Here is an 18,618-nt window from a genome sequence, read left to right on the forward strand (position 1 = left end):
AGGCAGGGGGGGGGGGCAGTAGTAAATGACCAAACCATTTAGGCAGTTCACTTTTGAATGGACCCAAAAGGGTGATAAAAAAGTGAAGAGGTCGCTGGGCGTGGTGGAGCACGCCTGTAACCCCAGTGGCTTGGTAGGCTGAGGCAGGAAAATCAAAGTTCAAAGCCAGCTTGGCAATGGCAAGGTGCTAAGCAACTCAATGAGTCCCTGTCTCTAAAAAAAACAAAAACAAAAACGAAAAAGGGCTGGGGATGTGGCTCAGTGCCCCTGAGTTCAATTCCTGGTTTCCCCCCACCCCGAATAAAAAGGAGGTGCTGGGTTTCTGGAGGTGAAGTTTAGAGTGATATATACCATTTTACATCCATCTAGTTGGCTCAACGTGGTACGACAGAGCATCAAGGCTCAGCACAGGTACTGGGAAATAGAGCAGGCCTTTTAGAGATGGTCTCACTGAGTTGCTTAGTGTCTTGCTTTTGTTGAGGCTGGCTTTGAATTTGAGGTCCTTCTGCCTCAGTCTCCCGAGCTCTGGGATTACAGGTATGCACCACTATGCCCAGCAAGCAAGGCCTTTAATTGCATGTTCTGGGTGGGGGAAGTGTAACCTGGGACAACCTGCTTATAGAGCATTCTGGATCATATCAGGTCAGGTTGAAGGGGGACCCTAACTCCATGAATGACTGGAACTAGAGCCATTCTAGTACTCATTGTAAGTCCCTTTGTGGGTGAAACAGTGGGAAGAACCTAGCTGGGATATTTCTTTCTATCCAGCCATCTATTCTGTAGTTGAATTATCTCAGCTAGATATATATATATATATATATCTCAGGTAGCCATCTGGATATAAATCTATATCTACATTTATATCTAGATATGTATCAGTTACATTCAGAGGACCATATGGGCATAGATCAAAAGATAAATCTCAGAAACAGAATGTAAAGTGGAAATGTATGAGGGTTGACGCATACCTATAATTCTAGTGACTCCAGAGGCTGAGGCAGGAGGATCGCAAGTTCAAGGCCAGCCTCAGAAACGAGTTCTTTAGCAACTTAGTTGAGTCCAAAAGGGCTGGGAATGTGGGTCATTCCAAAAAAAAAAAAAAATTCAAATAGTATTAGTAATTATATCTTTGCATATATACATGTAGTAAAAGTACAGAAAACATGCTTGGATAATGGTACTTGCCAGTTTAAGGACTGAATTTTCATCTGAGGAGAGGGGGATAAATGTTATTTTCCATCTCAGAGAGCTCCTGTGAAGACATGAGGCCCAGCCTGGCTGGTCTGAAGTGTGTATTTTGAGTTCTTAGAGTCTGTTCATTTACCTTTTTGTCTCTAAAATTTAAAAACTGGTACAGACTTTAAGGGGTTGCTTTTTGTGAATGTGGTACGCTCACACTTGTTGGTTGTGTGCCAGCTGTGTTTAGGAACCAGGGGCAGGGCTGAAGACAGGCAGAAGATCTCTGCTTCAGTAGATCTCACAATGGGGGGACAGCATGGACAAGTGATGAAATTTCAGGTGGACACTGAGCCTTGTGGAGGGAGCAAAGCAGGGAGCTGGGGCAGGTCAGTGTGGTCAGGGAGCCGTGGGGCAGAGGCCTGCTGTCCTGAAGAACATGCATGTGAGCTCTCAGGAAAAGCTTCTCAGGCAGGTGTAAAGGGTCACAAAATAGGTCATGCTTAAAAACCTCAAGCAAAATAAAATACTTAGGAATAAACAGAAGAAGTGTAAGCTTACACTACTAAAATGGAAAACATTGTTGAAATAAAGAAAACCTGAATAAATGGAAAGGGCATCCCAGCCATGCTCGTGGACTAGAAGACAACACTGTTGATGATATTACTCCTAGCCCACGCTCAGATGGAGTGCAGTCCCCATCAGAGTCCAGTGTGGGGGGAGCTGATGGTGGTCAAGTTGGAAAGGTCCACAGGGCAAGATTGGGCGCGGTCACAGACTTCATCCTGGGTTGGTGGACTGTTTAAGCAGGGGAGTGATGAAATCCAGTATTTAGTATTTATTGAGTACCCACTGTGTGCCAGGTACAGGTGCACACGAGTGATGGGGTAGTCAGTAGAATGGTGTCGAATACACAGAATTTAGGTTTTTAGTGGTGAGAAATGAAAACATTTTTAATTTATTTCTGTCCAGTGACATACTTAAACATCTTTTTAAGTAATATGGAAGTAGTGGTATTCATTATAGATATTTAGATGGTTCAGTCTGAAAGAAAGACAGAGCATATCTTTCAAAATCTAACCACTTTGAGGCAATAGCAGTCAGCGTTTACTGCTTTTTCCTTTTAGTCTTTTAATTAATTAATTAATTAATTTTGGTGCTGGGAATTGGATCCAGACCCTTGCACGTGCCAAGCATTTGCTCTTCTTCCACTGAGTCACAGTACCAGCCCCTTGAATTAATTTATTGGTCAGTCATTTCTCAGGTTCAACTAAAAGTGTCTCCCCTAACACCCAGCACTACTAAAGGAAACAAAAGTGAGAATCAGTCTACACGTCTGATGATCCATTTCTTTCAGGTGGAGCTGGTCACAATAATGTTGAGCGCCAGCCCCCTGGAGAGCCTGAAGCTGCATGTCAGCAGTCGGCCCCCCCTGGTGGTCTTCATGATCAGCGTGAGTGCCATGGCAATAGCGTTCCTGACCCTGGGCTATTTCTTCAAGATCAAGGAGATCAAGTCACCTGAAATGGCAGAGGTCAGTATATTCTAACTTCTCTTGGGCTTAAGGGTGAAGTGTCTTTTGGCTCTCTGCATGCCTTTGTTTAGTTGTGATTTTTTGTTCCTGGTGAGAAACATGGGTTTTTATTCAGAATTTTCTGTCTTCCACCCCTCAACTCACTTTGTTAGGAAATATTATTGTTTGATTTAAATAATGCTGCTGGTTAATATTTCAGCAATAAAACAGATGTGGTTTGGAGAGTATATTTTTAAAATGATTTGTTTCAAGAAGCTAGAGAATTCACTTCTTTGATATTTATAATTAAGTTGCTTACTGCTATTTGCAAAAATTGAAAATTTGGTACTTCAAAGTCACACATCGTCATTGAATTTTATCAGCTGTTCTGATGGCCTTTTTATTGGCCAAGAAGGGATTCTAAAGAAATTTGAAAGTAGGATCTTATTTCCAAATATATATCTCTTTTTTAATCATGGAAATCTTCAGTTATTTATAAACTTGCCATTTAGATTGTACATTTTCAACAATTTAAGTAAGTTATTGGGGCACTGATCTTTAGGCATATAATAGTTGGGACACATGTAGTGCAGAGTTTGAAAGTTGTGTATTTTATATATTAGAAAACAACAAATTTAATAGTTCTTGTTTAATAGAAGTGAATCAGTTTTTTAAATTAATGAGTAGAGACGATGCTGGATTAATGGTAAGTGTTTTGGGTGGTAGAACAGAGTCTGTCTTCCCTGGAGCGTCTCCTCTTGCATCTTTCTTCCTGTTTGCCTGCTGGTGGATGTGGGTGAGATTGGGGTGGTAGTGTTGCTCTGCTGAGTGTGCGTTTGTGTGCCTTGTGCTGGAGAGGAGAGGGTTCTCAAATTGGGACTGTGGCTTTCTCTTGTTCTCTTTGGCATTCTAGATTGGAGGTGATCTTGGCAGTGGGGACAGTCTTCACACACAAACTGTCTTACATAGGTCAAGTAACAAGTTTAAGCTATTTTTATTATGGAACCCTTTCAAAGAGTTTCTTATCAGGGCACATATTGGCTGACTTAATTCTTCCTCTCTCTTGCCTCTGCCTGAATCCTTAAAAGTTGCTGTAATCACATTAAAGCTGAAAATGGACATTCTAGTCACAATCAGATCTCTGCTACATCCTGGCATTTTTTTTTTTTTTTTTTTTTTTAAGAGGGAGAGAGAGAGAGAGAGAATTTTTTTAATATTTATTTTTTAGTTTTCGGTGGACACAACATCTTTGTTTGTATGTGGTGCTGGGGATCGAACCCAGGCCGCACGCATGCCAGGCGAGCGCGCTACCGCCCGAGCCACATCCCCAGCCCATCCTGGCATTTCTTACTTGCAGAGCTCAAACTCCTGTGGAATATGCAACCAAGGCCAATGGTTAAGATTTATTCTGGGGGCTGGGGTTGTGGCTCAGCGGTAGAGCGTTTGCCTAGCACATGTGAGGTGCTGGGTATACTCCTCAGCACCACATAAACATAAATAAGCAAAATAAAGGTATTGTGTCCAACTATAACTAAAAAAAAAAAGATTTATTCTGGGCAATGAGCCCTTGATAGTCAAAGTGGCTCCTGGCGTTGGCTTTGGCTGGCCTTTCAGTATGGGATTTGGAAAGGCAGGAATGCATGGGAAAATTTTGGGCTGCAAATCAGAACTTAATTCTTCCTTCAACAGTGGAATTGAGAGCCCCTAATATGCTCTGGGCCTTGATTTTTTTCATGTCTGTGATTTGCTGGGATAAGATTAGAATGTTCACTTCTCAATCCTGATGTTTCTACTGAGTTTGTAGGCATTAGGAAAAATGAAATATGATATATCCGTTTATCTTAGTAAATGTCAACATACAGTTGTAATGATGCTATAAGATAGATTTCCTGACTTCCTGGGAATTACTCAAATGCTTTTAAAATTAATACTGTTTGCTTCTAATTCCAGTGGCTTGGGAGGCTGAGGCAGGAGGATCTCAAAATCAACGCCAGCTTTAGCAACTTAGTGAGGCCCTTTCTCCAAAAAAAATAATAAAGCAGGGCTGGGGATGTGGTTAAATGCCTCTGGATTCAGTCCCCATTTACCCTCTTACCCCTGCAAAAAAATCTCTGGGTTTCTGTTAAATTTAAAATAGATTCTTGTTGGGTTCTTTATAGATACTGGCATCTGTTTCTCTATGACATAATCAGCTGTGTTTTAAAAACTGTATTATGATTTAAGTCATTGATGCATGACAGCAGGATGTGACATTAGGAGAGAAGTCTGGAGCTGGGGATGCAGCTCAGTGGTCGAGCACTTGCCTGGTCTGCACAAGGCCCTGGGTTCTATTCGTAGCAGTGCAAAAAAGAGAAAGAACAGAAAGAGGAGGACAGCACTGCAAACACACTCTGTGCCCTTCCTAAAGTGGGAGCAAGCACCAGATGAGCATCCGGCTTTACTGCTGTTTTGTGTTCTAGGAAGAGAAAGCAGTGTATGTAGAATTAACCTGTTGAGGAATTGTTTTAAAAAATTATCATTGTAACTCTGAAATGAATTTGGATTAGTGCTTTTATTATTTAGTACTTTTTTTCAAGTTTGATTCTGAAGCTAGATCTTCTTTTAAAAAGTATAATAAGCTGGGTTTAAAAAAAAAAACACATTTTGCTCAAGTGTTTGTTTAATCTCATAGGGTATTTGCTGTCTTATGGCACAGTAGTTTTTCTTTTTGGTGTGCATGTGGCAGTGAGTAGGCAGACTGCACTGTCCTGCCAGTGCATGGTGGTGGTACAGCGATTGACTCCACATCATGGGCTTCTCTTGTGAGGTTGCACCACACTGAGGGTTATGACTGTGTCCCTGCGGTAGGAGACTCTGGGACTGCTCATGTTTCTTTCTCTCTATCTCACTTTACTGAAGGATTGGAATACTTTTCTGCTGCGGTTTAATGATTTGGACTTGTGCGTATCAGAAAACGAAACACTAAAGCATCTATCAAATGACACCTCAACTCCGGAGAGCACAATGACCAGTGGGCAGTCCAAAGTGTCCACTCAGTCCCCCCAGACCCTGGAGGACTCAGGCCCAGTTAACATCTCAGTTGCAATCACCCTAACCCTGGACCCACTCAAACCCTTCGGAGGCTACTCTCGCAACGTTACCCATCTGTACTCGACCATTTTAGGACATCAGATTGGACTTTCAGGTGTGTACGTGATAGTCAGCCACATATGGGTCTATTCATCATACTGTTTGTTTTTGCATGTGTGTCTCCTTTTGTTGAGCTTAAGTTCTGAGGTCAAGAAGGAAGCTTGTGTACCACATGTTTTACTGAGCATACAGTAATCCCTTTCTAAAAGCTTGTAACTAAAATCAGAAACTGATGGGCTGGGAGTGTAGCTCAGTGGTAGAGCACTTAACTCGCACCTGTGATGTCTTGGGTTTGAGCTTCAGCACCATACACACCAAAAAAAAAAAAAAAGAAAAACTGTAAAGTCTGTTTGCGGTCTTACAATTCCCTCTTGGACAGCAGTCTGATTTTACTTGGATTTGTTTTGCAGGGGGGTTGGTGGAGATTTGCAACAATTTGAAAAAAACTTATAGATGAGCTGTGTAGCCTAGAAATATTGAAGAAAATATAAAAATTGTAGATATGTTAGTAAATTTTTTAAAAATATATTTTTTTTAGTTATAGGTGGACACAATACCTTTATTTTATTTTTTGTGTTGCTGGGGATCAAACCCAGTGCCTCACCCATGCTAGGCAAGCGTTCTACCACTGAGCCACAACCCTGGCCCTGTTGGTAATTTTTTAAAAATAATTTACTACCTTAAAATATGTCTTTTATAAAAAGTTCAAATTTATCAAAATGCATTTTGTAAACAGAATTGTATGTGTTGACATTTGCAGACAAGAGAAATGTGAGCAAACCTAAAATATGGCATTAAATTGTAACTGTATAAAACTAACTGTAGTGCCCACTGCAATGATTTCATAGTCCTTTCTTACTGCTGTTGTGATCTCAAGTGTTATAAGTATCCAACTTAGGATACTGGGTGGCGATCATCATTGCTGAGTGAGCAGTTCCTCTCTTCACTAGTAGTTCAGCATGTTGTAGTAAACGTGATCTTGCTGTACTAGTGTGTCAGTCCACATGTATACTGTAGATACAGCACACAACCTGTGCTAATCAACTGCATTGTCTGTATGGCTTCCAGTCAGACTGAGTTCTTGGGGACTCAAAAGTTATATTCAGATTTTCTACTGGGTGGAGGGTAACCCTTATGTTTTTCAAGACTCAATTGTATGTACAAACACATAATTTTTATTGAGTCTATCCTGTGGAATTTTCAGTACTTACCATGAGGACATTGTCTTTAGTGTCTTTAGTCTGCTTTCCTCCCTGCTCAGTGCTAAGGACTGAACCCAGAGCCTCATGCATGCTAGGCAGGTGCTCTACCATACCTGAGCATTGTTTGAGTGCCCATTGATAGTCCTGTGCTAGCTGCTGGGAGAACTAGAAACAGTCTAAGATCTGACCTGCTCCCGTTGGAATTTTGGGATTACAGAAGAGACAAAAATAACATGAGTTGACGTATCTATCAGGCACTTAAAAATAGTTTCTGGCACAAAAGAAATGATATATAAGCACTTGTTAGATAATATGAAAACTAAACACCTATAAAAAAAAAAATGGATACTGTCCTTTGACTAATGTTACACCTGTGAGGTACTGATGGTTCTGGAGGACAAAAAGGCATTGGAAGTGGAAAAATCAGAAAAGGCTTCATGTGAGATTCTTAGTGCTTGGAAGATTAACCTTTGACTCTTTGTTTACTGAAAGCTTTTTTGTAAAGTCCTTAAATGAATTTGTAGTGCCTGCCTGTCTCCTGTTGTCTGATAGAGAGCTAATCCCATGGTAATGAAGACTTCTGGGTTTTCCATGTAGCAAGCATGCATATCATCTTCTCACATGATATAGAACTTCTTGGTTTTAGTTTAAGCTCTATCACTAAGCAGTCCCAATATCTTTCTTAAATCTGATAGACCTCTGTATGTAAAAAGGGAACATTAACCCTTCTTTGGCCACATTCGAGGGATATTGGTGACTTACAAATGAGGTCAGCAGACAGAAGCAACTTGAGAGTGCTGTGTGCTGCAGGGTCTAGAACAGCAACGCAAATTCCCCTAGTCAAGCTTTCCAGTGCAGATGCTGCCTTGGCTTTGGTTGGCATCTCAGGCCCTGGGTGAAAAGGGGCATCTCTTTGTATGCCACTTGGTGGCTCTGCTAGTTGAACAGGTCTCATGCTTGGGATCAGGACTGTTCCCACAAAGGCAGGTGGCAGGTAATTCCTGGGTGGATTTATATTCATGACTCACTTGAATCCCAGAGAAGAATGTATGAATTCTTGCCATTATTTAAAAAAAAAAAAATGGGTTTGTCTTTCACAGGCAGGGAAGCCCACGAGGAGATAAACATCACCTTCACGCTGCCTGCAGCTTGGAGCTCAGATGACTGTGCTCTTCATGGTCACTGTGAGCAGGTGGTGTTCACAGCCTGCATGACCCTCACAGCCACCCCTGGGGTGTTCCCTGTGACTGTGTAAGTATCTCTACTCCTGTCTGATAAGCCATTCCAGACATCTGAGGGTGCAAATTGGACCTTACTTTCTATTAAACACATTTTTATTTCTGAAACCTGCTGCAGTTTTCTGAGCATCAGTGTTGCTTTATGTTTAAGGTGTTCTTTCTTGGGCTTTTGTGCCTCTCTCTATATAAAGGAGATAATGATCTGTAAAGAAATATGTGAGATACACAAGATAAATCCTATATTTACAAGAGTTCTGTGCTGAACGCTGAGGAATTGTACTGGGATATATCTATTTTAGATACTTGGAGGTTTGCAGGATGAGGTCAGAAAATGAATAATGCCTAATGCAAAAGTTTGTATGTAAAGCTTTGAGTTGTAACTAAGAATTTTGGTAATTTGAGAGTAGGTGTAAAAGTAGCATCAGTGGCCACATCAGATGTGAGTTGAATTTTGGAGGCAAGACTCCATTGCTCAACACCCAGATGTCAAGTGCCTGTAGTTTTCCTGTTACATGTTTATTTAAAAAATAAGACTGAAACTACACATATAATATTTTCATCCCAAAGAAGCATGTGTATTTCCCACACTTATCATGTTGAGGATGCCCGGTGCAGCGGGAGTGGCCAGGGGAGAGTCTCGGGTCGCTGATGGTCTTTCCCTCTGCTTGCAGGCAGCCACCGCATTGCGTTCCTGACACTTACAGCAACGCCACACTCTGGTACAAGATCTTCACAACAGCCAGGGATGCCAACACAAAATATGCTCAAGATTACAATCCCTTCTGGTGTTACAAGGGGGCCATCGGAAAAGTCTACCATGCTTTGAATCCCAAGCTTACAGTTATTGTTCCAGATGTAAGTGAAATATGTGTGTGTCCTAGAATGGGGAGTGTAGGCCCTGGTTACTTCCAAGGGTGAGCTTAGTCCCTGTGACTCTAGATTTCCAGCTGAGGTTGTCCTGGGTAGAATAAAGGAGATTTGGAAAAACAGGCCACCTTTTTGGCTAAGAAAAATTTGATTATTTTCTTTCTTTTTTTTTTTTTAAAGAGAGAGAGAATTTTTTAATATTTATTTTTTAGTTCTCGGCGGACACAACATCTTTGTATGTGGTGCTGAGGATCGAACCCGGGCCGCACGCATGCCAAGCGAGCGCGCTACCGCTTGAGCCACATCCCCAGCCCCTGATTATTTTCTTTATTTATTGTTTTGCCCAGCAACTGCTATCTCCTAACCTGTAGGGCTTGCAAGAGATGTTTGCATGGTCTCACTGATGCCCGCAACCATTCACAGAATATGTGGTTAGTATCAACAGGAGCAATAGATAGTTCTGTTTGGAATTCAGAAAGGTAGACCTTGGAGGAGGCGTGAGTCTTGGGCGAGGTGTTGCAGTCTGAATAGGTCTGACTTGAGGAAAGGAGGAGAAAGCCCTTCTGTCTGGTTGAGAAGGTGCTATGCCAGCTTCCTCCTGGTGAAGGCTGCACTGCTGTTCTCAGGCGTTAGGTGGAGTTCTCTCTTTAGGCCTGGCCCTTTCCCTTTTCTGTGGCTCTTGTTCATATGTGTGGCACTGGGGTTTGAACCCCAGCTCCTTTTTATTTTTTATTTTGAGACAGGGACAGGGTCTCACTATTTGCCCAGGCTCGCCTTGAACTTGCCATCCTCCTGCCTTGGCCTCCCAAGTCACTGGGATTATAGGTATGGACACCACACCTGGCCTCTATGGCTCATTTTTATCAAGTGTGGGAGTTGGTAGGCCAAGGACCTCCAGAACTGAGCAGGAGAGATGCGGCTGGTGGGCAGGTGCCAGGTTCCACAAGGCCCTCCCTGCCTAGCTGAGGCATTCACCCTTTCTCCTGGGGCAGATGGTCACTACCTTTGTTGGGCAGCAAGGCCCTTGTAAAGCAGTGCATTAAAAAGATGGGTCTGCCACCTGGGACATGTAAATAGGAAGGAAAAGGAATGGAAGCATGTCTGGGTTTCTCCCACAAGCAGCAGGGCCTGGTGATAGATTGCATATGGGGGGTTGCAGAGGAAAGAACCCAACAAACCTCAACATGGTCAGCAAGGACCTTACGAAAATGGTAAAATGCAGAAGGAAGGAAGCTGGCTCTGGGGAGGGTGAAGTGCTGAGGCCCTTCTGGTGGACTCAGGCTGGAGCCTTCAACCTGAAGGCAGACTGGGGAAGAGAAGAGAGGGGGCTAAAGACAGGTGTTGGGCCTCCACAGGGAGGAGGCCTGGGAAGGTGGGGTGTGGGCAGTGTGGGCTAGAGGCCAGGCAGAGGAAGGAGTGGGTGACACACTGCTGAAAGACACTGCGCCTCCACTGAATGGGCGTCAGCTGTGGGGTTGTGATGACAAGCGAGGCCTATGTTTCAGCTTGAGAGTGAGGCTGATGCCAGTCTGGAGCTGGGAATCCCAGCTTCAGAAACTCAGTGTTAAAGTCATTCAGAACTCAGTGCAGATGTTTCTGTTTTTTTCTCGTTTATTTAGGATGACCGTTCACTAATAAATTTGCATCTCATGCACACCAGTTACTTCCTGTTTGTGATGGTGATAACCATGTTTTGCTATGCTGTTATCAAAGGCAGACCCAGCAAATTGCGTCAGAGCAATCCTGAATTTTGTTCCGAGAAGGTAGGTAAGCTGGGGATGGAGTCTGGCCCAACACTTTGCTGGAGGGTATTCTGTATATGGATATTCCCAGTTAGTTCTTTACCCCACTTATTGTGAGCAGCACTATTTCTCCAAAGAAGTCTGTCCCTGACTTTTCATTACAAGTAGTCTTTACCTGATCCTGAATTGTGATATTGGGTTTTCAGCCATAGACCCAGGCTCCTTAGCGGTTCAGAGGTGCCGACCTCGGCACGTGCTCTGAAGCCCCCTTGGAGAACCACTGATCAAGTGGGCTGCTTTCTGCACCTCTCAGCACAGTGGTTCCACAAGTCAACTGCTGCTTGCAGAAGACTTTAGACTTCTAGTAATTCCTGCCTAGGTGAGATTGTTTTCTAAGGGGCTGAATAAATCCCCACCTGATCAGTGCATGCAGTCAGTGTGCCTGGTCTCTGGGAGGTTGCTGGAGCCCTCATGGGCCTCACTGTTGGACTGGATTGCCTGTCTTTCTCTCTTCTAGGTGGCTTTGGCTGAAGCCTGATCCCGCAGCTTCCAGTTTTCTGAGAGAGACTGAGAACCATAATGATTGCCTGCTGAACCCAGCCAGGGCCTGGCCACTCTGTGAATACATGATCTTGCAGCGTTGGGTTATTCCAGCCAAAGACATTTCAAGTGCCTGTAACTGATTTGTACATATTTATAAAAATCTATTTGGAAATTGGTCCACGATGCACGTGCTTGGCACTGGGTGCAGCTGGAACTCTTCAGCCTCACCTGGGGAGCCTGTGGACTTGGGATAGATATGCATAACACTAGAGAGCTCCTGTGTCCTGATGCAGGGGAACAAGTCCTGGTGTTTTTAACCAAGGTCACAGGCATCTCACTGCTGGTGGGGTTGAGGTTTGCTTTGGTTCTTGTTTCAGCCCAATGTGTACAGAATGTTTGAAACAGTCTGCACCTTTGATATGATACTGCATTTCCAAAGCCACCAATCCATTTTGTGGATTTTGTGTGTCTGTGGCTTAATAATTATAGTAACAACAAAGATACCTTTTACTTCATTTTGCTTGCAAGGAAGCATACCTATCTTCTGTTTTTGTTTTTGTTATTTTTTTTAAAGAAAAAATAAAATAGTCACATTTTAATACTACTCTAGTTAGGACAGACTTGTACTTTTATCTTGAGTAAAAAGTGAAATATTTAAAAATCACCTATATGGTAAAGATCTAAGTTTCATTTTCCATGTGGATGGTGAGGAACCTGGTTTTCCAGTTGGCACAGAATGTTCTACTGTCTTTTTTCCCTTTGTTGCTCCTTCCCTCTGCATAAAAGTTAAAGCAGCTTCCTCACTCAGATAGCTTACAAATTTAAGTAAGAGGTCCTAGAGTAGAGTGACAGCTCGCTGCTCTGCTTCTGGCCTGCAGACAGTGGTACAGGAAGAGAGAATGAAACGTAGTGGTCAGGAAAGGGTTTCTTGTTTGTTTTTGGAAATGAAATTCATTTTTGGTTTCCATTTATTTTTATATAACCAACACATCTTCAGGAGGAGAAAGGCAACTACTATATCGTGAAAACCCCGCCTGTAAAATTTGAAGGGGTGCAGTTTTGATTTGCTTTTTGTCAAGGAGGACCAGAAATGTTTGATTACCTATTTCCTCTGTCCCTTTTGCCCTCTGGTCCTCCAACATTTAAACAGAAACAGAAGTGTGCATTATTTTCTCCAGTCCCTGTTGGTATGTTGTTGCTGTGTTTCTCAACAAATCTGCCTTAATAACTCATTGTCGTTGATGACTTCTGTGTCCTCCCAGGCACTGTCATAGCAGAAGGGCAGTTAAAACCGTGGACAGGACCACCATTTCTTCTTTCCCTTCACTTTAGGTCTGAGGTCTGTTCTAAGTTAGAATTAGTTCCTGCAGCCTGAAGTTCATTGACCCAGAACATTTTATACCAGGCCTTTTTGAATGGAAAACAGTTGTGGGCTTTTATCGAGATTGTTAAAAAATAATCATTGTAGCTATTTGATATGTTAGTATTTCTTCTTCTTCTTTTTTTTTTCCTTTTAGTACATTTCAAGCACAGTAACAGTTTTTGTCTATACAGTTTTTATTTTTATTTTTTGGTATGATGTGAGTTGCTTACATGATGGATGACTAATTTGTTAATTTAGTTTTTTCTTGAGAGACTTTGAGAGTGTAATGAGACAAGATTGAGAAAGAGCCATTTGGCCAGGCCTTTAGAAATGTCAGTATCATTAGAACCATCCTATTTTAGGTTAAACTGCTACTGAATTAATAGAATCCCAATGAAGTGGAGTTGTAGGGATAGACTCATAACTGGCAGAGTAATGTAGAAGAAAAAAGACAAGTGAAAAGGTCAGTTTCACTGCTTTGTTCCATCTAGCTAGTTGCCAGTGTTAATTGCCCTTGCTTTAATTACAGGGAGTGCTGGAATCTGTAACCAGGGGAGGGACACGTTAGGCATGGGGAGAGAAAGTGCCAGAAGTACTTGGGCAGTATGTCTTGTCCTGAGGCCAGACATACACTTTAAAATCCAGCATTCACCACAGCAGGTAATTCTCGAAGATTTAAAGCAACACAGGCAGGTGTGTGAAGGAAGGCTGGGGAAGAGGAGAGGCCCTGGGCCCTGGGCCAAGAGCCTTTCACAGACCCTCAGGAAGTTAGGGGCCTGTTACTGTTGGGGTGCATGCATTCAAGGCTCAGTCCTCAGCTTCCTCTTGCTGGTGGACTCAGTATTAGAAGGGGTCATAGATGGGGCCCTTTGCCATTCAGGGGCAGCAGCACTGGCTTGTCCTTGGGCATCTTGGACTGGAGGTCCATTCAGAGGTCAGCAACTTACTGTTAAAATGGTTGTTCAGATCATATTGATCTCTTTCCTTTCCCTTTTGTCCTGTCACTGTATGACTCGAATCAGTTTTGATTCTATTTGTAAGTTTTCTCATCGTTAGGAACCTGCCATTTCTGCTGCGTGTTCTCTGGCGGTGGGTCAGGATTCAGCATACTGGTTTTCAGCCCTCCTACAGGCACTGGGGTCATGAGGGCCAGCGGATCCACTTCACTTATCTTGCTGCATGATGGTCAGAAGCTGATCTGTTATGGCATTCAACTCCCTGGTTAATTTTCTGTGTTTGAAGTATGTGCATATGTGCTTTACAGAATAAAACATCTGAATTTATTTCCAGTGTCTCCTTTTCCTCCAGTTTGATGGGCATTTTCTGAGGGAAGAACATGTGCAATAAGCATTTGAGAGTTTTTTGCACCTGTTTGTTTGAAGCATCACCTGTTATTAGGATGAGCAGTAGGCATTGTTCCTACTAAGGTGGCCTCACGAAGCCTGGGTCTTTTTCCTAAGAGCACAAAACCTCTTGTCTTTTACAAGGTCGGTAAGAGCTGACAGGCCTGACCCAGATCCTCCCCAAGACTTAAGCAGTGCACAGTGGGGAGCATTGAAGAAATAAGGGAGTTAAGGACGCCCTTCCCTTCCTGGGTGCACCAGGCCCAGTTAACAGCAGACTGCAGTCCCCTCTGCTGTCTCTGGGCTCCTCAAGCTCTGTTCTTCCTCTGCCACCACAGACATGACATCCTCTGTAGCTTCTGAGGCAAAAGGAAGGTTGTGTTCACTAGTGCAGATTCTTCTCCTCTCCAGTGGGCAGAGGTTCCAGTCCTTCTCTCACCCTGCAGCTAGATGCCAGGTTTATGAGGTCAGTCTTAGGGCCAGGCTTAGCATTGAGAAAGGTGATACCTCAATGGACTCTTTGTCTCCACCTCCTTCACCACTTCCTACCTTCTTTCTGTAACAGGTGGGACACTGTTCTTGGAATGTCTTGTGCTACTCACTTCTCTTTGCTTGTACTCTTATCTTGTGTATGAGGTTTGCCTCCCATCATTACACAGAACACATCTCCTTTCAGTATTTTACAGGCTATATAAAATCTGATTCATACTAGGTTCTCAAGTTAGAGATTTTACTTTAAAATCATTTCATTTTCCTTCTGGGCTCACTGTGCTTTAAGTTCCTGTAGACTCACAGATGAGCAAGGATTACCAGGAAAGTAGAATGAATACACAGACCAGAGGAGCTCTGCAGCTAGCTGAGCTTCTTGTGAGCTTTGTTGCTGTCTCAGAGAAATTTCTCTGCTCATTTGTGAGAACCCCTCTTCTTTTCACCACTGAAGATCTGAAAAACTTATACCATTCTAGTTGCAATTTGAGGGTGTACATGAGTGGTTTGAAATGGAAAAATAGATGGCAGTTAATTGCTATGTTGAAAGGGAGGGAAGGGGTGGAGTTTTGTTTTGATATTCAGGTTCTTTGAAGAGCCTCCTTTGTTCATTCAATAACAAATATTTCTTGGGTTCCTTCCTCTTGCGTGCCAGTCACTGACAGTTGGCAGTACGATACTTCGTAGACACAAGGCTCCCCTTCTGAGCCCTTACACCTTCTAGCTGGGGAGACAGTTCGTCAACATAGAAATAATAATCCAATGTCAGGTAGTGATGAGATAAAGATTACCTGGGTAGAGCAGATGGACATGGCACTTCGGTTGGGGTGGTCACAGGGCATCTTGGGAGACGAACAATTTGAAGATAAATGTGAGTGTTCAGGATGGAAGCATTCCATGTGGAGATTAGAGGCCCTGGTTTGTTGCTGGATGGAGAATGGTAGAGACCTGCAGGGACATGTTTTCCACCTGAGGACAGGATCATCCTGGTTGCCACTTGAGTGGCCCCTAGAGGTGTGGTGTGCAAGAGGATTCTTCCCTGGCTGTCCAGGAGAACGTTTTCAGAACTGAGGCACAGCATGGGCGTCATGAACCCAGGCCCCTTCTCAACCTCCTTTATGCCTTCCAGAGGCTGGACAGCCACCAAGGGTTAACCTTTCTGTGTCCCTTTCCTCTTCTGTAAAAATACCCAGTTCAGTGCAGAAAGGGTTCAACATAGCTAGTACCAGGCACCAAGAACATTGTTGGACACACAATGTCTAGAATAAGGAAGTGGTAGGAGGTGTCCGACAGTGGCCTTGGTTGCTTTTGGTTATCTTTTGGGGCATGGGGACTAACAAAGCAAAGGGAGGCTCCCTCAAGCTTTATTCTTCGTAACAGTGGTGATGCCTGAGCCGTGGCTTCTTAACCCCCATTGGGTTCATGGGAACCAGCCTCTGGAAGGATATTTATCACCAAAACAAATGTCATGCAGGGATGTGCAGGTCAGCGGTACATGTAGGTCAGGTAATTTCCCTCACTGCATATGGCATGCACTGATAGTTTTAAAACTTTGTTTTATTAAATGTGGGTTGACTATTAAATTGATTGCATGGTTCACAAATGGAAGGCAGTCGTGGTTTCAGAAATTTATTTAGATGATCTCTGAGACCCCTTAAACTAGCTGAGAGAGTTCTGAGTCAAAGCCTACATTCTAGCTGTCAAGAATTAGTTTTATCATTTGTACAAAGTTGCAGTATTTCTAAGCCTTGGAGACTTGGTCAGACCTCATTTTAAAGATGAAGAAGCCATTAATCCAAAGAAAAGAGACTGGCCCCGACGCTCCCAGTTAAAATTTCTGTGCCTTTAAATGTTTTCTCCACCAAACTGCTTGTCACTACCATCCCCTTCATCTGCAGTCCAACTCCCAGCTTACATCCTGGATCTGGAAGACCTTTCCAAAGCCACTTGGCTCTTCATTCTGTCCTTGTTCTCCACCTGGATCTTGGTGACTGCATTGAAACATGTTGGTGACCATAGGACTGGATCACAGGCCTCATCTCTGCAGAAACTGGATGACCAGCTCAGCACCCCACGGACACTGTTCTCTGCATGGGGGACCCTTACCATTGGTAGACAGGCCTTGCCTCTTGCCTGGCCACTGTCAACCTTGGACACACTTGGGACATCAGGGATCCCTTGGCTTTCCCTGAAATGTAACTGAATTATTCCCAGACTCCTCTTTTTAAGACTTCTTTTATCTTAAAGAAGGTCATCACCAAGAGATGACGAAGGGATTAGATGCTTGTGCCTGTAAGTCACTGTGACTGGGGTAGCGATACGTGCAGGTCAGGTGCATAAAGGTCAGCGGTACACGCAGGTCAGGCAGCGAGCAGTACATGCAGGCCACTCCTGTGATGGCACTGCTGGAGTTGTTTTGGTAAGCTTCCCAGTAAAACATATATACTCTTTCCCAATTTACTTGCATTCCTGGAAAATAAATTTTTTTTAAAGTGAGCAAAGAATAGTTTGTGCAAAATAGTTAGCTCGCAGGCTCAAATGACTTAAGATTTTTTTCATCTTTACATGAATGTTGGGAAAGACTAGAAGGTGTAATAGATGACATATCTTGGCATTGTCAGAGTTTACTGTCTAGGAGCAGGCCACTAATCACCATGAGCAGGAATGCCTCAAATTTCCAGTGTGTCCCCTGGGGGTGGCATCACTTAGAATCAAGACTTCAGAATTCTGCTGAAGATGAAAAGGTTCCCTGTGGCCTCAGCTTTTAATTTTAAAACTGCTGTCACTCCCTGGCCCTCATGGGCCACCTGCCTGTGGTCGGTAGTTGTTCCTCCTTGGTTAGCCTGACTTCAGCCTGGACCTCAAGACAGTGCTGGGGTTTAAGGAGGTCCTGCACTGACCCTGCTGCAGGAGGAAGCCCTGCCCAGGTCTGTCTGGCATTCAGGTAGGTCAGCTTCCACCCAGGTAGGCACTGAAGCTGGGAGACAGTGCTGTTATTCCTCTTTTTTTAAAAAAAATATATTTTTTATTTGTTCTAATTACTTATACATGACAGTATAATGCATTTTGCTACATCATACATACTTGGATATAACTTCTAATTGCCTGATAGTCCATGATGTATAGTCACACAGGTCATGTAATCATATGTACACATAGGGTAATGATGTCCTATTCATTCTACTGTCATTCCTACCCCCTGACCCCTTCCACTTCCTTCACTCTCCTCTGTCTTGTTCAAACTACCTCTGTTCTCCCACCCGTTGTGAATTAGCAGCTGCATATCAGAAAACAATTGGCCTTTGGTTCTTTGGGATTGGCTTATTTTGCTTAGCAGAATATTCTCCAGTTCCATCCATTTACTGGCAACTGCCATAATTTCATTCTTCTTTAAGTCTAAGTAATATTCCATTGTGTATATGTTACCATAGTTTCTTTATCCATTAAACTGTTGAAGGGCATCTAGGTTTGTTCCATAATTTAGCTATTATGAATTAAGCTGCCATAACATTGATGTGGCTGTGTCACTGTAGTAGACTGGTTTTAAGTCCTTTGGGTATAAATCTTGGAGTGGGATAACTGGGTCAAGTGGTGGTTTCATTCCAAATTTTCTAAAGACTGAGGAAGACCTGGTGGTAGGAGAAAGTTCAGTGGGTGGTGGGTCCCCATGGTCTTCACTTTCTCTCTCCAGCATTCTGCAGTTTTCATTGTACAGGTTTCTCACTTCTTGGTTGATTTATTTCCATTTTTTTAAATGTTATTGTGAATGGAATTGTTTCTCTGATTTCTTTCTCAGCAGATTCATCATTAAAGGGCAAAAGAGCTTATGCAGGAGTGCTGGTGTGTCCTGCTTTGCGGAACGTGCTCATCAATTCTGGAAATCTTCTGGTGCAGGGTTTTTTTTTTTTTTAATAGAGTTTTTTTGTTTTTGTTTTGTTATTTGTCTTCTTGACATAGGATCATGTTATCAGCAAACAAAGATAATTTTTTTTACTATTTGTGACCTTTTAATTTTC

At 43.0% G+C, this 18,618-nt stretch overlaps 1 protein-coding gene across 1 annotated transcript in view; it reads left to right on the plus strand.

The window, feature by feature from the left end:
• Tmem248 (transmembrane protein 248) overlaps positions 1–14,056 on the plus strand; it is a 30,554-nt gene extending 16,498 nt beyond the window's left edge. The window contains exons 2-7 of the mRNA XM_015491393.1: positions 2,534–2,710; positions 5,588–5,873; positions 8,121–8,271; positions 8,930–9,113; positions 10,745–10,888; positions 11,385–14,056. Of these exons, the coding sequence (XP_015346879.1) occupies positions 2,552–2,710; positions 5,588–5,873; positions 8,121–8,271; positions 8,930–9,113; positions 10,745–10,888; positions 11,385–11,405 (945 nt within the window). The 5' untranslated portion in view covers positions 2,534–2,551 and the 3' untranslated portion in view covers positions 11,406–14,056. The remainder of the gene's footprint in view (positions 1–2,533; positions 2,711–5,587; positions 5,874–8,120; positions 8,272–8,929; positions 9,114–10,744; positions 10,889–11,384) is intronic.
• The last annotated feature ends 4,562 nt before the right edge of the window (positions 14,057–18,618 follow it).

Source organism: Marmota marmota, unplaced genomic scaffold, assembly GCF_001458135.2.
Source record: "Marmota marmota marmota unplaced genomic scaffold, marMar, whole genome shotgun sequence".
NCBI lineage: Eukaryota > Metazoa > Chordata > Mammalia > Rodentia > Sciuridae > Marmota > Marmota marmota.